The sequence below is a fragment of the Cryptomeria japonica genome, chromosome 4, assembly GCF_030272615.1.
Source record: "Cryptomeria japonica chromosome 4, Sugi_1.0, whole genome shotgun sequence".
In the NCBI taxonomy this organism is placed as follows: domain Eukaryota; kingdom Viridiplantae; phylum Streptophyta; class Pinopsida; order Cupressales; family Cupressaceae; genus Cryptomeria; species Cryptomeria japonica.
Window position 1 is genome coordinate 554,206,667 of NC_081408.1, and position 21,178 is coordinate 554,227,844.

The following is a 21,178-nucleotide window of genomic DNA, read 5'->3' on the forward strand; positions in this document are numbered from 1 at the left end:
GGTGTGGAAAGGTAGTTGTCAACATGTAAAATATAAAACAAGGATGTATGAATTTATTGTCTTATCTTTTTTAATAATGCTTTTTGATGATGTTCAAATGACCCAAGAACAGTCCATTTAAATACATGCTTCAAACATCAAATTAATTTCTTTTTGTTAGTACAATGATGGCCAAATCTAGAATACTCTATTATAAAATATATTTTTTTGAAATTTTGAAAAAGGTGGAAGAGATAATTGTAACAAGTAAGCCATGAGAACATAATCATAATACTTGCTAGTGCAATTTAGTTAAATCGGGTAAAATTTACGATTTGTAACAAATATGTGCAATAGTCATGTCTAGAATATTTTATCATCATATATTATTTTGAAAATTGAAAAAGATGTAAGAAATAATTAGTTATGATGAAATCCTAAGAACATAATCATAGTCCTTGCTAGTGCAAAATTGATGAAGAAAATATTTTTTAGATTTATAACAAATATATTTTGAATAAAATGTTAGAGGATACTAAAGTGTAAAAGTAAATGTTCACCGTCCCATTCACCAGATATTTTAGCGTATCAAGGGAACAGAAATAAAGCTTACCGAATATATTTTCAATCATGGACCTCATTTAAGAATAAATTTGCTCTAGCTAGGTATTCAACAAATAATAAACAACCCCACTGTAAAATCAGATTTGATGGTAGGTACTCCGAGATCCGGTTACTGGCGGGCTCTAGACTTGCTATAGCCGGTTAGAATTTCCGTAAATCAAGATGGAAACAAGTGGGGATCAAAATTCAAGGCGCTTTGCTGTGTAAATATTTCTGGATATGGGGAATCTGAGAGTGGCGTTAGACGGCCCCTTTGAATTCATTTCAGCTGAGGTGGATAGCACAGATCGCTGCCACGTGAATGGTCTATAATGTTTCCTCGTTTCAGCATTAACTGTATTTTACCTGAGATTTCAATAAATACCCATTTGGTATTCACATTGTATCTCATCAAGAGCTCAATTGTGATCTGTGATTTTCTGTATTGCAGATTTCTGTTTGATTTTTCTGCCTTTTGTTGGTGAAGATGTCTTGCTGTGGTGGAAATTGTGGGTGCGGTGCCAACTGCAGCTGTGGCAGTGGCTGTGGAGGGTAACAGAACTTTCTGCTCATAACTTTTGTTTATTTTTTTATTTTTTTATTTGTATGAATTCAGGGGAGAAAATTGAATTGTGGGTTTTTCTTTTTTTTTCAAAACTGGGGAATCCCTTACAGTGTTCAGTGATTTTTCAGTGAATTCAAGGAAGAAGATTTGAGATGCATAGATGAATTGTGGGTTTCTTTTAATGGGGATTGAATGATTTGTTGTGATTCAGGTGCAAGGCCTTCCCAGAGAGGATTGTAGAGGGCCCTGTGTTTGCTGCTACTGCTTCTGACATGGAGTAAGAAATTTTTTTCTGGTTTTTCATATACCCAATGATCTATATATTTGAAATTCTTTTAATTTGGTACTCAATTGTGGATTTTGTGATTGAAAATGCAGGTGTTATGAAGAAATGAGTGTGGCAGGAGAGAGTGGATGCAAATGTGCAGGTGGGTGCAAGTGTGGAGACAACTGCACCTGCAATCCTTGCAACTGCAAATGATGTATAAAAGTATATAATACACATTATAATATGTGTGGCAACCTTATTATATGATAGTTGTATTAAATAAGCCTTGCTGTTACACTGATCACTGTGTGAGGAAGGATATTGAAGAGACAGATGTCCATTGTATGTGATTGATGATAAAGTTGCCTTTGTCATTTTTCTTGTATGGGATTACAGGACATGCAAATCTGTATGTGGGTTTTAGATCAATGGAATTAATGTTGATTTGTGTTTGATCTTTTGCTATTGTTATCTGGATCAGTATTTGAGGCTTCATCTTATTAGATCGATTTAGTGGTTTGGGTTTAAACTGAAAATACACATGTTCAGTCAAATTTGTCAAGTCTAGATCTTATTCCAATTTTAGCACAGGCAAAATACGATACGTGAATAGAACCAGTGGTGTGATGCTTGTGAAAGTTTGTTTACGATTGTCTAAAGAGGCCCAAATAAGTTTGTGGAACTCTCTGGAAGGCACTCCAAGCTGTCACTAAAATGAATCTGCAAATTTGAGCTATTTTTAGGTTAAAACTTAATTTCGATCTTATTATTCAATAGTGATTAATTGCGCAGTAAGAGATAGGATAAAGAAACTTTTAGAAGTCAAATTTGGAGGGGAAATGGAAATGAACAGGGAAAAGATACCGACTGAAAAATTCCATAAATTGATAAAAATGTGTGTTCTTTTAACATACTTGGGTGGAACCCCTCAACAAAATCAACGAACAAATATAAGGAAAACAACTTTAACACATACAACGAGAACAACTTCATATTTGATACCTGTTTTCATCATTTTTGTTCTCTAATCCTTTCTTTAAATGGGCTCACTTGCATATAGAAATTTTTTTTTTTTTTTTTGTGAAGTCATTTTTAAGGCCTAATAAGTCTTATTTACATATATCCATTAAAGGCCTATAACTCTTCTATACATAATACCCATTTTGGATATCTTGTAACAATGCTTCAAAAGAACTCTAAAAATTTCTTCACCACCTTCCCAATTGGCCTATGGCTCGGGAGCACACCATTTGTAATTGAAGGTAAAGGAAAAAAATATAAGTTTTAAAATGGTTAAAAAATAATTTTTGCCTTCATAGGACCATTTCTTTAATGGTTGAAATTTGTCCTACGTTTGCCCTTTTTGAGCTCTTCAGAGTTGAAGCTTTCATAAAACCTTACTCGTATAAATTAATTAATGATTTAAATTTGACCTAAGTTCTCGCTTTATTTTTTTTGAGCTCAAGAGTTGAAAGCCTCCATATGACCTTTCTCATATAAATTACTTTTTGAGATTATTCCCATGAATTGCAAGCTCTTTGTAATAGGTAAGAAGGACCTTTATCCCATAAATTGTAAGTTCTTTGCCATAGGGAAGAAACTCAAGTAGTTGCTAACTAAGAAACTCAAGTAGTTGCTAACTTATCGCAATACTAAAACTCTTCTTAAAATAGTTAATCATTACTTCATTTTCTTACTCCACTACCATTAAACATGAGGTCCTTTCACATCATGGTTAGAGAGCACACCATGAGTCACTTTAACTTACTACAAATTTTCCCTAAAATTATCTATAATTGACAATTGAAAGTGAGACCTAACCTATTATCTATTTTGGCCATTATAAAAAATAAAATTGGCACATTATTTTGAATGGTCTCACTTGTATAGCCAAACCTAACCTATTATCTATTTTGGCCATTATAAAAGTCCAAAAAATTGGAAATCTCCATATGTGCTTTCTTATAGACTATTAGGAGGTTATTCTTAGCATGGCTAAATCTTTTACAATAGATAGCCAAATACTTCTATAGATGCATAATCTATATTTCCTATCATATCAATTCCAATTATATCTTAAAGACTATTCCATATTTCATTGTCTTCCTCCACTAGTACTAAACCAAAGATACATGTAACTCCCAAACTCATTGTTAAAGAGCTCTCCATTCATTATTCATTCACTCCCAAGTAGCTTGGTTACCCTTTTTAAAATTCTGTACCTAGAATTATTGCAATTGACAGTGATTTGTGATTTATTTTGAATGCATCATTTGTGATTTATTTTGAATGCATCATTGCATAATGAAACTTGTTGAAGTTCCATCTTATCCATTTTTTAAGGCTTTAAAATTCAATGACCTTTTTTATGGACTAATTTGAGACTATTGACACACCATTCATATTTTTTGGCTTGGTGCCTATAATTCTTCTTAAAGATTATTCATCATTTAATTAGGTCTTCCTCCATTATTTAGATGTCCATGTAACTCCAACCTAATGTTTAGGGTGCAACCTATCCATTACTCACTCTTTAGTATCTTGGTCAGTTATTCCAAAAACATATTCAATTGATTATGAAGGCAAGACACCAATATTTTTCAACCCATATAGGCTTGGCATGACTTTACTAAACCTCGAAGTCTCAACATTAAAAGTGGAAGAAAATAGGGTTTAGCTCATGATTAGACATTGCACCCCTATAATGGACATTCTAGATGTCACAGTTGTATGGTATATCATGTGTTACTATGCACGTATATATCACACTAAGTCTTCATGTGCTCCAAATTGATCTTTTTCTCTAAAGGATGCATGTTGAAATATTAATCTTTGATATGTAAGCAAGTTTAAAATTAGGTTGATCTTAAAATAAAATCAATTATTTGGGTCAATTGATGGTACTAGGTACAATACCATCAACTTTTTAATCTCTGGAAAATTTGAGAGGGTTTTCCCTTCAAATCTCATAAGATAAATTTAATAAAATATTAATAACTCGTAAACAAATATTAAACCTTAAATAACATAAATATAATCCCAAATCTAGTCACTAATACCTCTTGATGCTAACATATATTGCTACTACTGGAGATTTAAAAAATACATTTATAAATTATAACCTACATGTAAAAAACATCTTATCAACCAAATCCTTGAACAATTAATAAGACAATGATTAAGAGGGTTTGTGATTCACAAAAATATATGCAAAAACTTTGGTAGCACACATGACCTAGTTCAATGAAGCCACCAATAAGAAATTACATGACCAATTTGATACAATAGAACAAAATGATTCAAAGAGAAAAAAATGAATTGATCAATATTAGAATTGGCAAAGACATTATAAAATATCAATTACAAGTTCCATTATCATGGTTCGCTTCTTGAAGACCTGTGCCTATATTAATAGTTTCTTTTGCTAAAAAAGATAGAAATTAAAAATAAACTATAAAAAATGAAGCAATGGAGCTAATATTGTAGAGTGTTCAATTAAAAAAGCCCTATAAGAAGCAAAAACTTCTAAGGATAGGTTATCAAAAGTGATCTATGTGGTTTTTCTTAGTAGAATTCAAAATATGTAAACAATGTGTGACAATTTGTGAGAATCATTGAATAAAAGGTTAATCGTGATGTAGAGAGAAGAGCCAAGTGGAAGCAACTTGTTGGGAAACAAGAACACACCTTGAACATATCAAATAAATATAATATGTATTAACACAAAGTATACCAACCCAAATGGATCCCAAAACTTTGGCGACAAATGAAACCAATCCACTTGACAAATTTTGAAGACTTTATTTTCATGTTCATTCTTGTGTTTAAAAGAAGAAAATTGGTCTTAATTCCTTTAAACATATCTTTGCAACATTATAATACATTTATAGACTCTCCAAGAATACTTTTGAAACATCAAGCTCCATTAATGCATCTTTCATTTGTCCACGCGTGCATTTGTTGGCAATTGTCACTCATCTGATGGTTTTTGGTGGTTTCCAGTGGCTGAATATTGGTTTAGGGTTGTCATTGATGACAACTCTTCATGGAGATTCAATCTGGTGATCATAATTCTTTGTATCTGTAAGAGGGTGTTAACCAATAGCTGATTAATCGGTATTTCAGGAAGAACAGAGCATTTTTGGGTCCGAAAGCTTTCTGGTGATTTCGGTGTATTGAATCGTGTTTGGGATGATTGGGCTAACTTAGACACATCATTTTATTATTTTTTAGTGATCTGCATTTATCTTTAGTGATCCGGTCAAACTGACATTTGACTACACATTACACTTGCAGGAACATGATGTATGATCTATTTTGTGATTATCGATATATAAGTTTGGTGTGGATGATCTTTTTGGTGGATTATGCGATTATATGCGAGCAAGAGGTGATCGAGAATCTATTTTGGTGCAGTTTCACGTGCACATTCTTGATCTGATAGCTGACTAAGACAGAGAACAGGGTAGAATAGAGTAGATCAACAAAATGGAGTTAGTCAGTATATTTGACACTCAACAAAAACTCATCCAAGCATTGTAGATGTTGTTTCAAAGTTCATTCATTGAAATTCATCACTATTACTATCTTGTAAGTCAGTGAGACTTCCCTAAGGGTTGTAGCCTTCCGGGTTATTGTAATTGAGCGGTGAGCTCTAAGTAGTGTTCCTGAATGCCTGTGCATTCCCATTTTGTAATGTTGTTTATCTACTAACCATAGTCGAATAATATTATGGGTTCAAATCCCACCGTGGTTTTTTCCCACTTGGGTTTCCACATAAAAATACTGGTGTTATGATCTTGTGGTTGTTCGTTTTATGTTTCTGCATTTCAGTTTCAAGTATTTGCTTCTGGTGGTTTAAAGTCAAGTTTGAAAATCTGCTAACTGGTAGATCACTGATTCACCCCCCCTCTCAGTGATCCCTGATTCCAATAATTGGTATTAGAGCCTAGTTCCTTTAAGGAAGCTTAACCGTTTGAGGAAGGTCTGGGAGATTGAATCAATGGATTCCAGTTTTTAGAGACAACTCAGTGTTGCACTTGAGGATCTTGATGCAACTATAAATGAGATCTGTACCTTGAAGAAGAACCTGAATGGTGTTGATTATTTTATTAATGACTTCAATAATCAAGCGGGCACTTCTAGAGACAAGAGGAAAGAATTGATGGACAAGTTGAAGGAGAAAGAGGATCAAATCATGGAATATCAGGGTAAAGCTAATGAAGTTAACAAGCTTGAAAGAGATAATTTTGCTTTGAAGAATGAGATGCAATCCATTCTGATGAGGCTAACTAAGGAGATTGAGGACCGAAAGAAGAATGAAGAGAATCTGGCACAATCATTGAAGGAAAGAGATGATGAATGTTTCAGACTTACATATGAGAATGATCAGTTGAAGCTTGAATTGACACAGTCAAGGAATAATGGTCAAGAACTTAACTAGACATACTGTTGCCTTAAGCGATGAACTTGCTACTGCTAATGAATACAAAGACAAATTCAAAGCTAGCTCAACAAGGCTTGATGAGATGCTGGAAATTCAGAGACATGGAAAGGATATGCGAGGACTTGGATTTGAGAAAGGTGAATCCTTCGGATCTAAACAAGGCAATGCAAAACCCAATCAGAAGAAGAGCAAGAATTCTCCAATAAGACAACCTAATGCTCGTAAATTCAATGGTAGATTCTTTACTTGCAATAAGTTTGGTCATATGGCGAATCAATACAGAAGTAGGATGAATAATGGAATGAACAATGTTCCTACCTTTACCAGTCAGTGCTTCATATGCAATAATTTTGGTCACAAGTCAAATATGTGTAGGGCAATAATGAATAACTGCTGAAACAAAATATGTTATGCTTGTGGAATGTTTGGACATATCTCTAATTAGTGTAGGACAAGACCAAATCAGATGAACTTCAAACCTATGTAGGATAATGTTGTTTGTCATGCATGCAACAAAACTGATCACATTGCAAAGTACTGCAAAAGCAAGAATAGTGTTATGGTAGACAAGACCAAATTAGATGAGAAGGGAAAAGTGAAGGTAGAAGAGATCAGAGACAAACATGAGAAGATGTGGGTTAGAAAAGATGAATCTTAAGCAAAAAATGGATCTTCACCCAAATCTAGTGCAGGATCTTCATCAAACAACTAGGGCTTTATGCCTTAGGGGGAGCTTTTCATGCAAATTCTAAGAACCCCCTCTTCAGTGGTCTGCAATTGATTTTGGAAGGTTGCAGAAGGCTTAGATCAAATACGCAGATGTTATTCAAAATTTTCAGGAAGGATTTGATGCTTTGGTATGCAACTTCATGAAACTCATGATAACTGGCTGCATTTATTACAATGGAAAATTAGGTTTTTAAAGGATAATAGTGCATTTCGAAGTTTCATTTGTTACAATGCGATCAAGTGAATAGTGTAGAGAAGAAGAGAAAAGTGAATTGGCGATTTCAACAATGATTTCAACGATTCCAAAGCGAATTTCAACGCTCGGTTGGAAATCAAGGTATTTATGTGTTCAAGCTTTCAGTTTTTGCATACCCTAGCATTTGAAATGGCTTCAGCTTCTAGTATTGCTACCCCTTTGGTGGTCAAGATCAAGGACAGGGCCAAACTTGTTTTCAAGAAACACCCTTTCAAGTCGGTTGAGGATGATCTAGAAGGTGCATTTTCATTAGTGCCCTACGACATTCTCCATAATGAAGATATTAGGGCTTACATACACTATGATCTCGAGGAGCTTGGAAATGCAGATATGTTGGACCTATACAGCAAACATTTGGCTGATGGTTTGGGAAATCTCAAACTCGAATACAAGGTGCTTCAAGACAAGGGTTTCTCACAGTTCGTTCACTTTTCATTGTTCGATAAAGCAAAGTGGATCCGATACATTCTTAGCCATGTTCATGATGAGTTTATATGGCTTGGCAGGTCACACAAGATCACCAAGCAGGCGATCCGAATCGTGACATGCCTAGCTGAAATCGGTGAGGTGCCTAGCTTGAGAAAAGCATTCAATGATATGGTGATAGCCACCACAAGTTCAAAATTTGACAGCAGATCGATGACAATAAACGACATTCTGGAGAATGATGTGAAATTTGCATCAATGGTGGTCGGTTACAAGGTTTACCAATCAAGTAGGTACAATTTTGTCTCCGGTACTACCATTTACTCTACATACTAGATGCTCAAGGATGACAAGAGGTATGACCTGTGTTCAGCCCTCCTAAATGAGTTGTTGAGCAATTTGAAGAAGATCAAGGAGGATAAAAAGCACACTTTCAAATATGGTACTCTTCTTATTTTCTTGCCTTTATACTTCCTGAATGAGATACCCGGCATAAAAGGAAAGGTCCAATGGGCCTATGATAGACCAGTGGCCATGCAGATCAAAGAGGGATTATGGGGAGTTGGAGATGCAACAATGAGAATATCTTCTGTCTGGGGATACTTTAAATCTTTCCAAGAAGCAATGAAAAGCAGGGAGAGGATCCATAAAGAAATTGTGGAGAAGTAAGAGCAAACCATATGCTTCATGATTGACAAAGATCAATGTCTAATGGAAGCAGTAGAGCCCAGAATAGTGTGTATCATGACCATGGGGTGTGAAGTTGACTGTCACAATTGAAGCATATGCCCAACATCTTTTGAGTCAACTAGTGGATCCCAAGGAAGGGAAATTCAGAACATTCAAGGAAAAAGACCTTGAATTGCACAATCAATTCACTGCACCTGCCAGAAAAAAGAAAAGTTACAAAGATGGTTGAGGAGGTGGCAGCCCCAGATGGGATTTACCCAAGAGGAGATGAAGAAAGCAAGTGAAAGGTATGCACAAAAGGAGGCCAAAGAGGAAACCAAGAAACCTACGGTTGATCTAGTTCCCTTCAAGGTCAAACCTAAGGAGACCAAGTTTTCTCCTGCTTCAGTGGCACAATCTGCAGGACCTCGCCCATCCAGGAAAAGTGTGTTGAAGAAGAAGGAGAAGCCTAAAAGAACCTATGTTGCAGTATCTTTGGTAGCTTCTGAAACAGATTTTGAGGAAAAAGTAAGAAAGGAGAAGAATAAAGGTGAGTTTGTGAGAGTGGTGAGGAAGCCATTCGATGGAGCATAGCTCAGAGCAAGAAGGCAAAATTTGATCCTGATCCTACCAGAAGATCCAAAATAGGTAGACAAGTCAGAATTCAACTTGACAAAGACCTTGAGTCTGGTGACTTACAAGGTAAGTACACAATTTTTCTTCCACTGTCAATAGATCAGTTAATAGATGAAATAATAGTTGATGGAAACTTGAAGAATATTGGATCTTGTTATGAGAATTTAGATGAGGTTGATCATAGAAAGGTAGAGGAAGTCGTTGTATTGTATTTACACAATTTTAGCAAGACATTAATTGAATTGAAGAAGACTATTCCTAAGGACTTGTACAACCTTATTGATGCAAGGAGAATGACTGCAAGCAAAATAGATAAGAAGATGAAGGTGAGAGAGCTAATAAATGTTTGTACTTGTATCACTCATGATGAAGCCAAAAGGTTGATTGAGGAGGCAAATAAGAAAGAATTTCGAAGTAAGAACAAGGTGAACAGGCTAATGATTGGACATGTGGAAGAGGTGAGGAAAGAGACAGAGGATATGGAGAAAGATCATTCAACATGATCCCCTATACAAGGATGCATTTAGGTCCTCTCAACCAGAAGAAAAGCAAAGTGTTTTCAATGGTCAGAAGGATGAAAATCAGACTGAGGATCATTTGGAAGATCAAGATAACACTACACTTGATGTTGATATCTAGTGATACACCTCTAGTGGTGGACAGATTTGAAGCCCCTAAGATCCAACAGGTTGATATTGCACCAAGTGGGAACACCGGTGCAAAAGATAAAGGGGATGGTGAAAAGAAGAAGGATGTTGAGACTAGAGAGGCAAAGGTTGGAGAGTCTGACAAGGGCAAAGGTGTAGCTGATCCGACAATTGTCACTCCTCTGGTTATAGGGACCCCACCTCAGATCCCTATAAATTTATATGGTCCACTGAACCTTGGACAGATGTCTCCTGCAGAAAATCTCATGCTCGTAGTTGTTGTGCAAGCTCAGGCTAGCCAGGATTTGGTGAAGTCTGAATCTGAAGACAAGAAGATAGTTTTGATGTCGGTAGATGTTTTGCAGAAGGTGGCTCTAGATGTATAGTTGAATTCCAATAATATCCCCTCCGGTAAATTGTTTCAATTAATTAACAATGTAAATACCAGTTTTGATTCTTTAGAGAAGTCTGCTACTCATAAATTTTTGGATAGATTTAAGGGTGTTAGGATGCAGGCATTCAAAAAGATGATTGAGGATGTTAGAGTGAAGCTAAATAATACACTATAGATTATTTCTGATGCATTGTTAGAAGGCAGAGATTTGTACAAGTCTTGTCTAATTTTGCCCAAATTCATTGTAGACATAGACAAGCAAATAGGTGTTTTCCAGGGCAAGCTTGTAAGTATTTCACAGTCCTTTGATCCAAATGTAGATCTAACAAGCAGTGTTTAAGGGCAAATTATGACTCTAAATGATTAGATCTCGAGCCTCTAGGTGGACAAGGACAAAAATTTGACAAAATTTGGTGAACTCTGGAACCTAATTGCCCCCCGGTTGGACATCATGTTGAGTAATAAGGTAGATTGTGTGAAGGAAATGGCCCGACCTTTGCCATCTGATCTAAAAGAATTAGAAATTCATGCCACTGTATTTAGTGCATTTATCACAGTTTTGGATAACTTGAAGAGTGGGTGAGATACTCACCTAGGATTTTTGAAGACTATTTATGCTGACATCTTCAAGTATTTGTAAATTCTCTGACAAATATCTCTATATATAAATTTTGGATAGCACCCCATCTTTGGCATTGTTGTCAAAGGGGGATAGGTACAGTGAAAAATGTATAGTATTGAAGAGTGGAATTATTTCTCTAAGGGGGGACCTTATAAATTCTTTTGAACCAGTGTATAGTGCTCAACACTTAGTCATTTTTCATGAGTGTTGCCATCAATGCCAAAGGGGGAGATTGTTGGCAATTGACACTCATCTGGTGGTTTCTGGTGGCTGGATATTGTTTTAGGGTTGTCATTGATGGCAACTCTTCATGGAGATTCGATATGGGGATCATAATTCTTCATATCCAGAAGTGGGTGTTAACCGGTAGCTGATTAATCGATATTTCAAGAAGAACAGAGAATTTTTGGGTCCGAAAGCTTTCTAGTGATTTCAGTGTATTGAATCGTGTTTGGGATGATTGGGTCAAATCAAACACATCATTTTATTATTGTTTTAGTGATTTGCATTTATCTTTAGTGATCCGGTCAAGCTGACATGTGACTACACGTTACACTTGCAGGCCGACATGATGTATGATCTATTTTGTAATTATCACTATATAAGTTTGGTGTGGATGATCTTTTTGTTTGATGATGTGATTATATGCGAGTGAGAGGTGATCGAGAATGCATTTTGGCATAGTTTCACGTGCGCATTCTTGATCCGATATCTGACTGAGATAGAGAACAAGGCAAAACAAAGCAGATCGGTATAAGGGAGTCAGTTAGTATATTTGGCACTCAATCAAAACTCATCCAAGCATTGTAGATGCTATTTCAGAGTTCATTCATTGTAATTCATCACTGTAACTATCTTGTAAGTCACTGAGACTTCCTTGAGGGTTGTAGCCTTCCGGGTTATTGTAATTGAGTAGTGAGCTCTAGGCAGTGTGCATGAATGCCTGTGCATTCCCATTTTGTAATATTGTTTTTCTACTAGCCATATTGGAATAATATTGTGGGTTCAAATCCCGCCGTGTTTTTTCCCATTAGGGTTTCCACGTAAAAATACCAAAGTTATGATCTTGTGGTTGTTCGTTTTATGTTTCTGCATTTCAGTTTCAAGTATTTGCTTCCGGTGGTTTAAAGTTAAGTTTGAAAATCTGCTAACCGGTAGATAACTGATTCCCCCCCTTTCTATTAGTGATCCCCGATTGTAATAGTATCCACACATCCTATACCGTACTTCACATATGCACTCCTAAGAAAAAGCTCAATACAATGACAACCAAGCCAAAACCTATAATAGCCAACCTCAACTACTAAACATGTCCTTTCTTTTATAGAACCAAGCTCACAAAAATACAACTAAATGATAAGGTAAAACCATGTGCCTCAAAACCATGAGTCCACAAAACCAATGACCCCATCTTTACTTTTTGGTACTCGATTTCCCAATATTAAATATTTTTTTCATGTGCAACACATATAAAACATTTAATCCAATCTTACATACAACTTTACAAGTGGACCCAAATAAATATCTAATATGGCTAAACACATCACCTAAGATACACCACAAATAAATATTTATTTCACATAATTGAACTAATTCAATGTTATGAATGGTGTACACCACATATTTCTAACACTCTTAAATCTTAATAGAAGCAACCCAATAAGTAGTGAGTCCTCATAAATTATATAATATGTATGTTATTTTGAAGGAAATAATATAAACTAGTTTGGACACATCTACCATCATACATTGCAAAACTACATATCACAAATCCAATTGGTGAAGGATAAGTCAATATGCCACATTTTAACATGGATTATGTAGTGTCTGTCCCTTGAAATACTTATTCGAAGAATTTTATAAATCATTGATCAATACAATTTTTCACATTGTTATACTTGTCTTATGCTAAGTATTGATTGATTTTGATGTTTGTTTGATATAGAAGCAAGGATAGTCCTAGAGACATCATTAGCAATATATCTAGTAGTCTTATGTGTATCCAAGCTATGCATAATAGATAGAAAAATCACATCATTGGCAATATATCTAGTAGTCTTATGTGTATCCAAGCTATGCATAATAGATAGAAAATTCACATCAATTTCATATAAACCCTAGTAAAAATTGTAAGTAATCCCCGTGTTGTTCCTCTTCCTCATTTTTTTTTCAACCATGTATGTTTTCATGTGTGGGTGATATATTATGAGAATCGTGTACTTACTATTCGTAAAAGATGCATTAATAAGAGTCGTAAAATAATCTATAGGTGCATTATGGACATCAAAAAATGGTGTATAAAAAATGATGCATAAATAAAGCTATTGGATCTCCTAAGAAATGACCACTAGAAGGTGAATGATGAGAATCATGTAACAAACTTTTTCTAGATCCAAGAGAAGATATATACGAAAGTATATTGAAGAACAATGAATGAGCTATAAGAAGTATGATACATATCAATGTATTGAAAGGATTCTACCTTTAAGTTTCTTTAAATGTCTAAATAAGGAACATATCATCATGCATATTCTCATAATGTAATTTAGTTAAAATAGTCTAAAAAATGTAAAGATGTTTTGATTACTATTGAAGACTTCAAGAATTAAGTCTATTAATTGTAGCCAAAACATGAACCAATCCATTTAGAATACGGAGACAAGATAAATATCATGCAAAGGAAAGGACAGCAAATAGTTGACTCATTCATGCACCATTGAACCCCTTTTGAATCACTTGAGTGCCATTAAGATCCTCAATGAAAATTCACAAATAGACTATGAGCCAAGGAATAACATTGAAGGACTATCATGAGTGACATGCAGGATCTCAAGATTGCTACACACTATAACATCCTGAATATTTGGACAAGGTGTAGTATCACCATCACTATTACATGTCATATATAATGAGTACGATTATTATGAACACATGAAGTAAAACCTTTCCAAATAGAAGGAGAGGTGGGAAAAAGTTTGGGAGAAGATCAAAAGTTAGAAATATGTTAAACTTATGTATCCCTAAAACATTAAGCAACCTCTTTTTGATAAAAGTTTATGACATCTTCAAAGGTTGAGGTGTTTTGTGCAAGAACTTATGACAACATCTTAAGATCCTCAAGGCATTTCAAAATCGAAGCCAAGGAAACTAACTGTAGTGTCAAAAATTGCATACCCCTTTGTAATTTGACCTACATCTTTTGTAACCACTTTGGTGTCCATTCCCCTAACACCTGAGTAGGCTCATTTCAGCCCTTGCATCAGCCTTTTCCCTCTTAGGATGCTCAAGACCCTCTTTCAACAACTATCATTATGCTTTTTTTTTCTTGTTAGCCATGTGTTTCTCTTATCACTTATCATTTTTGAGCGTGATTTGTCTGGACACTAGTGCACCACATGGATGTTCGTGCATCGCATATTTGTCCTACAACATCTTAACGTTCAAATGTCGGTTTTGAGTGCGCCTTTCCACTTGTCACCTATCTTGGTAAGTGGAAATGACTCGAAATATTCTAAACGACACACCAACCTTCTTTTCCCTCCTCTTCTCTCATTTTAAACCCATCTTTTCTCTCCTTTCAAGCTCTCTAGTTCCTCCATACAATTTCTCTGGTTTTCTTGGCTCTCACAACTTTCTCTTGCTCTCTCTTTCTCTTGCTACAATAGTCTCTAGTTTTCTACAACACTCCCAAGCTCTTACAATAATCTTTTGCAACTCTCTTGGCTTTCTCAAGCCCCATTGGTAAATATCTTTCTATCATTCTATCTATCCCGTCTTTGAGCATCTTGGGATTTATCACATCCCCTATCCATTTAATCATTTTATCATTCTAGTTATTGTCTCTTGATCGATCTATCTATCTATCTATCTAGGTTGTTCGTGGAGGTGGAAGCACCAAAACAGGGGTCTGACTGAGCCAGACTCCAAAACACAATCCCCAACATTTTCCTTCTTGCTTGTGTGCAGGTTTATAATCATAAGAAGGAGATAATTTAGCAGGAGGCTTCAATCATGGGTCAGTTGCAAGCTTCCTTGTTTTCCCTCTTCTCAAGTCATTCTAATATTTCGCATTCCATGTTATTAGCTTATCTTGTTGTTTTTCAATGTTTATTTAATATTATAATTGTATATGGTACCACCATATGGTTTATATGTTATGTTTGTACTGGATGATAGTGTGTCGCTCTGGTATCCCAGCTCCGTGCACTTGTCCTAAGGATAGAGACTCAACAGATTCGTCTGAGAGTCTCATTCGCAGTCTATTAGCTTAGCTTTTCATTTTTATCCCCTAGCTCATCCTTGGCACTAATTTGAGTGAGGTAGTGGCAGATCGATTTGTCCTCTGAGATTCATCATCTTGGAGGTGACAAATCCCCTCCTCTACATTTTGGTGAACCTAACATGATCACTTCTTCTATATTATTTTCAAATCATTCTTTATCATTTCTTCAAGCATTTAGCATCCCCCATATTAAAAAAAACACAATTCTAAATCTTTCCCCTTGTTCCAAAAAACAATTGGTGCGCTGGCCTGAACCCCATTCCATACCATCAATTTATTAATGATTCGTCGACATTCAACCAACTTGTTTATGCATTCTTTCTTAACTTTAAGTTTATTAATTTCAAAATACATATGTTATCTTCTTTCATTAACTTAGTTTCTATCTTTATTCAAAGTGCTAATGATGTTCCTTTCCATGCTTGTGATGGTGACTTAGCTCTACCTATGTCACTCTATGCCTTTGATCCCTTTCATAATATATCTTCTATTTCAAAGGATATTTTGTTACAAGAGGATGAAATCATTGACACCTTTCTTAATGTTACTCTATCATCTCTTCATTCTAGTGCACTCTCTTCTAGAGATGATGCATTAGTGAATGATGAGTCACGACTCATATCTAATTTTCCAAAGGTTGATGTTGAGAAAATTCCTTCATCTAAATCTTTGACATATCATAATGAGTATGTGAATGTCATTTATGTATATGTCACCCCTAAAAGTCCTAAGAGACCAATCATTCATATGACTGCAGCTAGTCCTTCTCCAAAGAAGGTAAAATCTATTCACGGCATTCCTTTTGAAAATAACTCACCAGGTATTTTTACGAGATATACTCAGTCTAAGGCTCCTTATAGAATGGTAGCCCATACTTACAATACTCATAGAAATAAGAAAAACGATGATCACTCTAATACTTCTTTACCACCTTCTCAGCGATATCTTCCTCAAGCACCTAAGCCTTTAGTTAAGCAACCTATTTATTATGATCTTATTGAGCAACTTTTCATGTTACTTCCACTAAGATCTCACTTTGGTATTTGCTTCAAATTGCTCCAGTTTATCAAGGTATGCTAGAGGAAGCTCTTCAGAAGATCTCATTGCCTTCTTCTGTTAGGCCTTCGGATGTAAATGTGTTGATGGATCATATTCATGCAGACTCGTTGACTATTACATTCTATCCACATGAACTCTCACCTCTCGAAGTAAGAAATCAAGCAGACCCGTTAATGATAATCATTTATGTTAACAGTGTCGACATTAGACGAAGTCTCATTGATATTGATTCAACACTCAATGTTTGTAGTCTAGATCTATTTCCCAAAATCAAGGTGGATCCTAAGTCTCTTGCTACATCTTCCATGTTCATCTGTGGTTTTGATTATACTAGTAAAAGTGCTTTGGGCACTGCTATTTTACCTATAAAGCTTGGATCAGTTACTATTCCAACCTTGGTGCACGTTATGCCAAGACCTTTATCGTACAATATTCTCTTGGGTAGACCTTGGATTCATGATTTAGGAGTAGTTAGTTCTACCCTTCGAGGTTATATTAAGTTTGTTGCTAACAATCAAGTAGTTACAATCAAGGTTGCTCTTGAAGCTATGCACTTATGTCAAATTGCAGCAGTTGGTCATGCCTCGATTACACCTAACTTTCAAAATTATATTTCATCTTTATCTTCTAATATGCCGACAACTATTCCCATGGACCTTCCTAAAGTGGAGCCCATGAGAAGGTTGTCCCCAAAGAAGATCCTCCTAAAATAGAAAGTCCTAAATCTACTCCTTCTTCTCAATCAAATGCATTTCATGGTGACGACTGGGGTTCCTTAGACTTTACAAGCTCCTTCATTGGAGAATATAAAGTCAACCCTATCCACCTTAACTTTCCAAAAGTATCATTCACACCCGCTATCAAAGATGATTATTCTTATGGATCATAGGATCATGTGAAAACCATTGGATACATCGTTAAAAGCGATCCTCCCCATTTGGAGGAGTTGCAATCACGTTATGGTCTAGGGTTTAATATTTCTTCCAATTATGGATACAAAGGAGATGATCTCGGGCACATGGGTCAAGGTGTTAAGGTGCCTTTGGAGCTGAAATCACATTCGTTTACGATGGGTTTAGGTTACAAGCCTAATCCATCTTCATCTCGTCCTCCATCATCTATTATCTTTGTATCTCCTTCTTGTGAGTCGTCAAGATCTTCTCTACAAGATAAAGGGTTACTTCTTGCTCCTCATCCTTTATCTAAGCAAGAAAGTGTCTTGTTGTGTCTTCTCAAAGCTCGCTTGATTACTCTTCCTCCTACACATAATAAGTTTCCTAAAAATGGTTCTTTCTGTGCATACCATCAAGTTCTTATCCATTCCACTAGTGAATGTAAGGCCTTGAATGACAAGATTCAACAACTTCATCAATCACGTGTCATCGATCTTTCATGTATTGATATGCCTTCTTGTTCTTCTTTGCATAGAAAGTGACATTGAGGTGTATCTCTATCTTGTTCTTTATCATATTTCAACCTACTTTGCATTCTTATCATGTCTCTATCTCTCACCCACAAAGGTGCATGTCTATCTCTCACCTGCCATGGTGACTATCCTTTTATCACTTTTCCATGTTTGCCTAGGTGGGGGCCAAACCACTTGATCTTTTTCTTTATCATTTTATTTGCCTAGATGGGGACCAAACCATTTGATCTATTGCTTTTTCTCGCCTTTGTAGGGGCCAATCTACTACTTACCAAATCTATCTTTGATCGCCCAATCGCTACCCATGCCAGAAAAATCTATCTATCTCATTGTCCTATTGTATGGCTATCTAGTATAATGCACTTTTCTATCCATACTATTGTATCTCATACCAATGGTGGCCACTTATCTTGTATCCTTTCGTAACAAGGGGCTTTCCTCTAAAGCAAGGATCATTTCTATTACGTTGTCTTATCTATCTATTATCTCTATCCTTTATCTTATCATATGACATGTTAGTTTGTAGCTAGCATTTTTGTGATGTATCGAGTAACAATATCTATTTCAAATCTCAACTTCATCTCATTGGGGGCAACCTCGTCCGATCAACAAAAATTTGCCTCCCTATCGTGCCTATCTTCTTTATCTTATCTATTGGTAGTGGCCTTCCTTCAGAGCGAGGTTAGTGCTACTTATCTTTGATCATCTAGCATAACACAACTTGCTAGATCTATCTTTTTTATCGTCATCATGACTGCTAGTGATGCATCAAACTAGTGTTTAGGTCATGTACTATCTCTTTGACATTGATTGCTTCTTTGACTTTTGGGTGCATTCTTCCTTGAAGTGATCAATCCTTGATTTCTTCTCTTCGTTTTAGAATTCATCTATCTATTGATTTTGATTATTTTGGGGATGACGCATGGTACTGAGACAACCTTTTACATCGAGGCCTTTTTCACTTTGTTGACTCAAGATCGTAGTTTCTTTGTTATGTGCTTTTGCATGTGTGATATCTTGATCTTTATCATGTTCTAACCCTATTGTCTTGGGATTCCCTTATTCTCTAACCCTTCTCTCTTGTGCAGGTTCTTATATCTAATGCATTTATTTTGTAGGACTTCAGCTTGGGGGCATACATCCTTGGCTTAGAGATTTATTTGTTTCCCCTTTAGTATCTTTTTGGTATCATGATGTTCTTTCTTGTTTAGTAGATTTCCTTTAGCGTGCATATTCATGTTCATTCGTAAGCCTGCTAAAGTGGGGGCAAAATGTAGTGTCAAAAATTGCATATCCCTTTGTAATTTTACCTACATCTTTTGTAACAACGTTGGTGTCCATTCCCCTAGCACTTGAGTAGGCTCATTTCATCCCTTGCATCAACCTTTTCCCTCTCAGGATGCTCAAGACACCCTTTTAGTAGCTATCCTTCTTCTTTTGTTTCTTGTTATCCGTGTGTTTCTCTTATCACTTGTCATTTCTAAGCACGATTTGTCTAGACATTAGTGTGTCATGTAGATGTCCACACACCGCGCATTCATCCTGCAACATCTTAATGTTCAAATGTCGGTTTCGAGTGCACCTTTCCAATTGTCACCTATCTTGGTCGGTGGGAATGACTCAAAATATTGTAAACGACTCACCAGCCTTCTTTTCCCTCCTCTTCTCTCAATTTAAACCCATCTTTTCTCTCCTTTCAAGCTCTCTAGTTCCTCCATACAATCTCTCTGGTCCTCTTGGCTCTCACAACTTTCTCTTTCTCTCTCTTGCTCTTGCTACAACAATCTCTAATTTGCTACAACACTCTCAAGCTCTTACAATAATCTTTTGCAACTCTCTTGACTTTCTCAAGCCCCTTTGGTAATATCTTTCTATCATTCTATCTATCTCGTCTTTGAGCATCTTGGGATTTATCACATCCTCTATCCATTTAATCATTTTATCATTCTAGTTATTTGTCTCTTGATCTATCTATCTATCTGGGTTGTCTGTGGAGGTGGAAACACCAAAACGAGGGTCTGACTAAGCCAGACTCCAAAACACAACCCCCAACATATTCCTTCTTGCTTGTGTGCAAGTTTATAATCATAAGAAGGAGATCATTTAAAGAGAGCCTTCAATCGTGGGCTAGTTGTGAGCTTCTTTCTTTTCCCTCTTCTCAAGTCATTCTAATATTTCTCATTCTGTGTTATTAGCTTATCTTGTTGTTTTTTCACGTTTATTTAATATTATAATTGTATCTGCTACCCCCGTATGGTTTCTGTGTTTTGTCTGTACTAGACAACAGCACGTTGCGCTGGTGTCCCAACTCCGCACACTTGTCCCAAGGATAGAGACTCAACAGAGTCGTTCGGGATTCTTGTCCGTAGTCTATTAGCATAGCTTTTCATTTTTATCCCCTGGCTCATCCTTAGCACCAGTTTGAGTGAGGTAGCATCGGATCAATTTGTCCTTTGAGATTCATCATCTTGGAGGTGACAAGTCCCCTCCTCTGCACGAACTGATTGTAATTCATAATGAGATTTAATAATGAAGCAAAAAAATGGGGGATTTGAAAGGCGAAGGACCAAATACTAAGTGAAGCTCTAAGATCCATCAAAATTTAAAAAATGACACAAATTAGAGCAGACATTTTTAAAATTAGAAAATTAGACATTTTTAGCCTTATGGAATACTTGTATATGGGGAATCCCTTAATACTATGTCCCATTTTTTTGCCAAAGCAGGATTTGAAAATCCACGTTTTTCACCAAATTTTCACCTTCTGACATTTATAACAACTAAGTTACCATTAAGAATTTGAAGATGATGCGAACTAGTGATTTTTGAGATTTAATCTATAAATTAAAAATATATTCAAAAAGTTTACACTATCAAATACTTGGTTGATTTCTGGTCTAGTAATTTATATTAGGATCTTTCAGAATTGTTTTGTATCATTTGCGCATTACTTCCAATGAAGTACTGGGGCATGTACTAATGGTGTCTACGTGGGAAGTTCACTAAGCTATGTGATCATAGACAAAAATGCAGTCATAGATCACTACGGCTTGCTGACTACAGCGTATACCTCAACCATATGAGCATGAACCATTACCAAGGATCCATATTCTTTATTCTTTATGCATATATACTATTTGGTTGCAGGTACAAAGCTTTTTCTTTGGTTCC

General features: G+C 35.8%; 1 protein-coding gene across 1 annotated transcript; it reads left to right on the forward strand.

Moving 5' to 3' along the window:
* The first annotated feature begins 860 nt into the window (after positions 1-860).
* Positions 861-1,875, forward strand: LOC131029429 (metallothionein-like protein 2A). Its single transcript, XM_057959902.1, has 3 exons — positions 861-1,134; positions 1,359-1,424; positions 1,526-1,875. Exons 1-3 carry the CDS (start codon positions 1,070-1,072, stop codon positions 1,626-1,628), a joined length of 234 nt encoding a protein of 77 aa, XP_057815885.1. The 5' UTR covers positions 861-1,069; the 3' UTR covers positions 1,629-1,875.
* The last annotated feature ends 19,303 nt before the right edge of the window (positions 1,876-21,178 follow it).

Bases quoted from the DNA above. Each gene is read 5' to 3' on its own strand.
- LOC131029429 (XM_057959902.1), top strand. From the start codon at position 1,070: ATGTCTTGCTGTGGTGGAAATTGTGGGTGCGGTGCCAACTGCAGCTGT. The intron at 1,135-1,358 runs GTAACAGAACTT...GTTGTGATTCAG, and splicing joins TGTGGCAGTGGCTGTGGAGG to GTGCAAGGCCTTCCCAGAGA. The intron at 1,425-1,525 runs GTAAGAAATTTT...TTGAAAATGCAG, and splicing joins GCTACTGCTTCTGACATGGA to GTGTTATGAAGAAATGAGTG.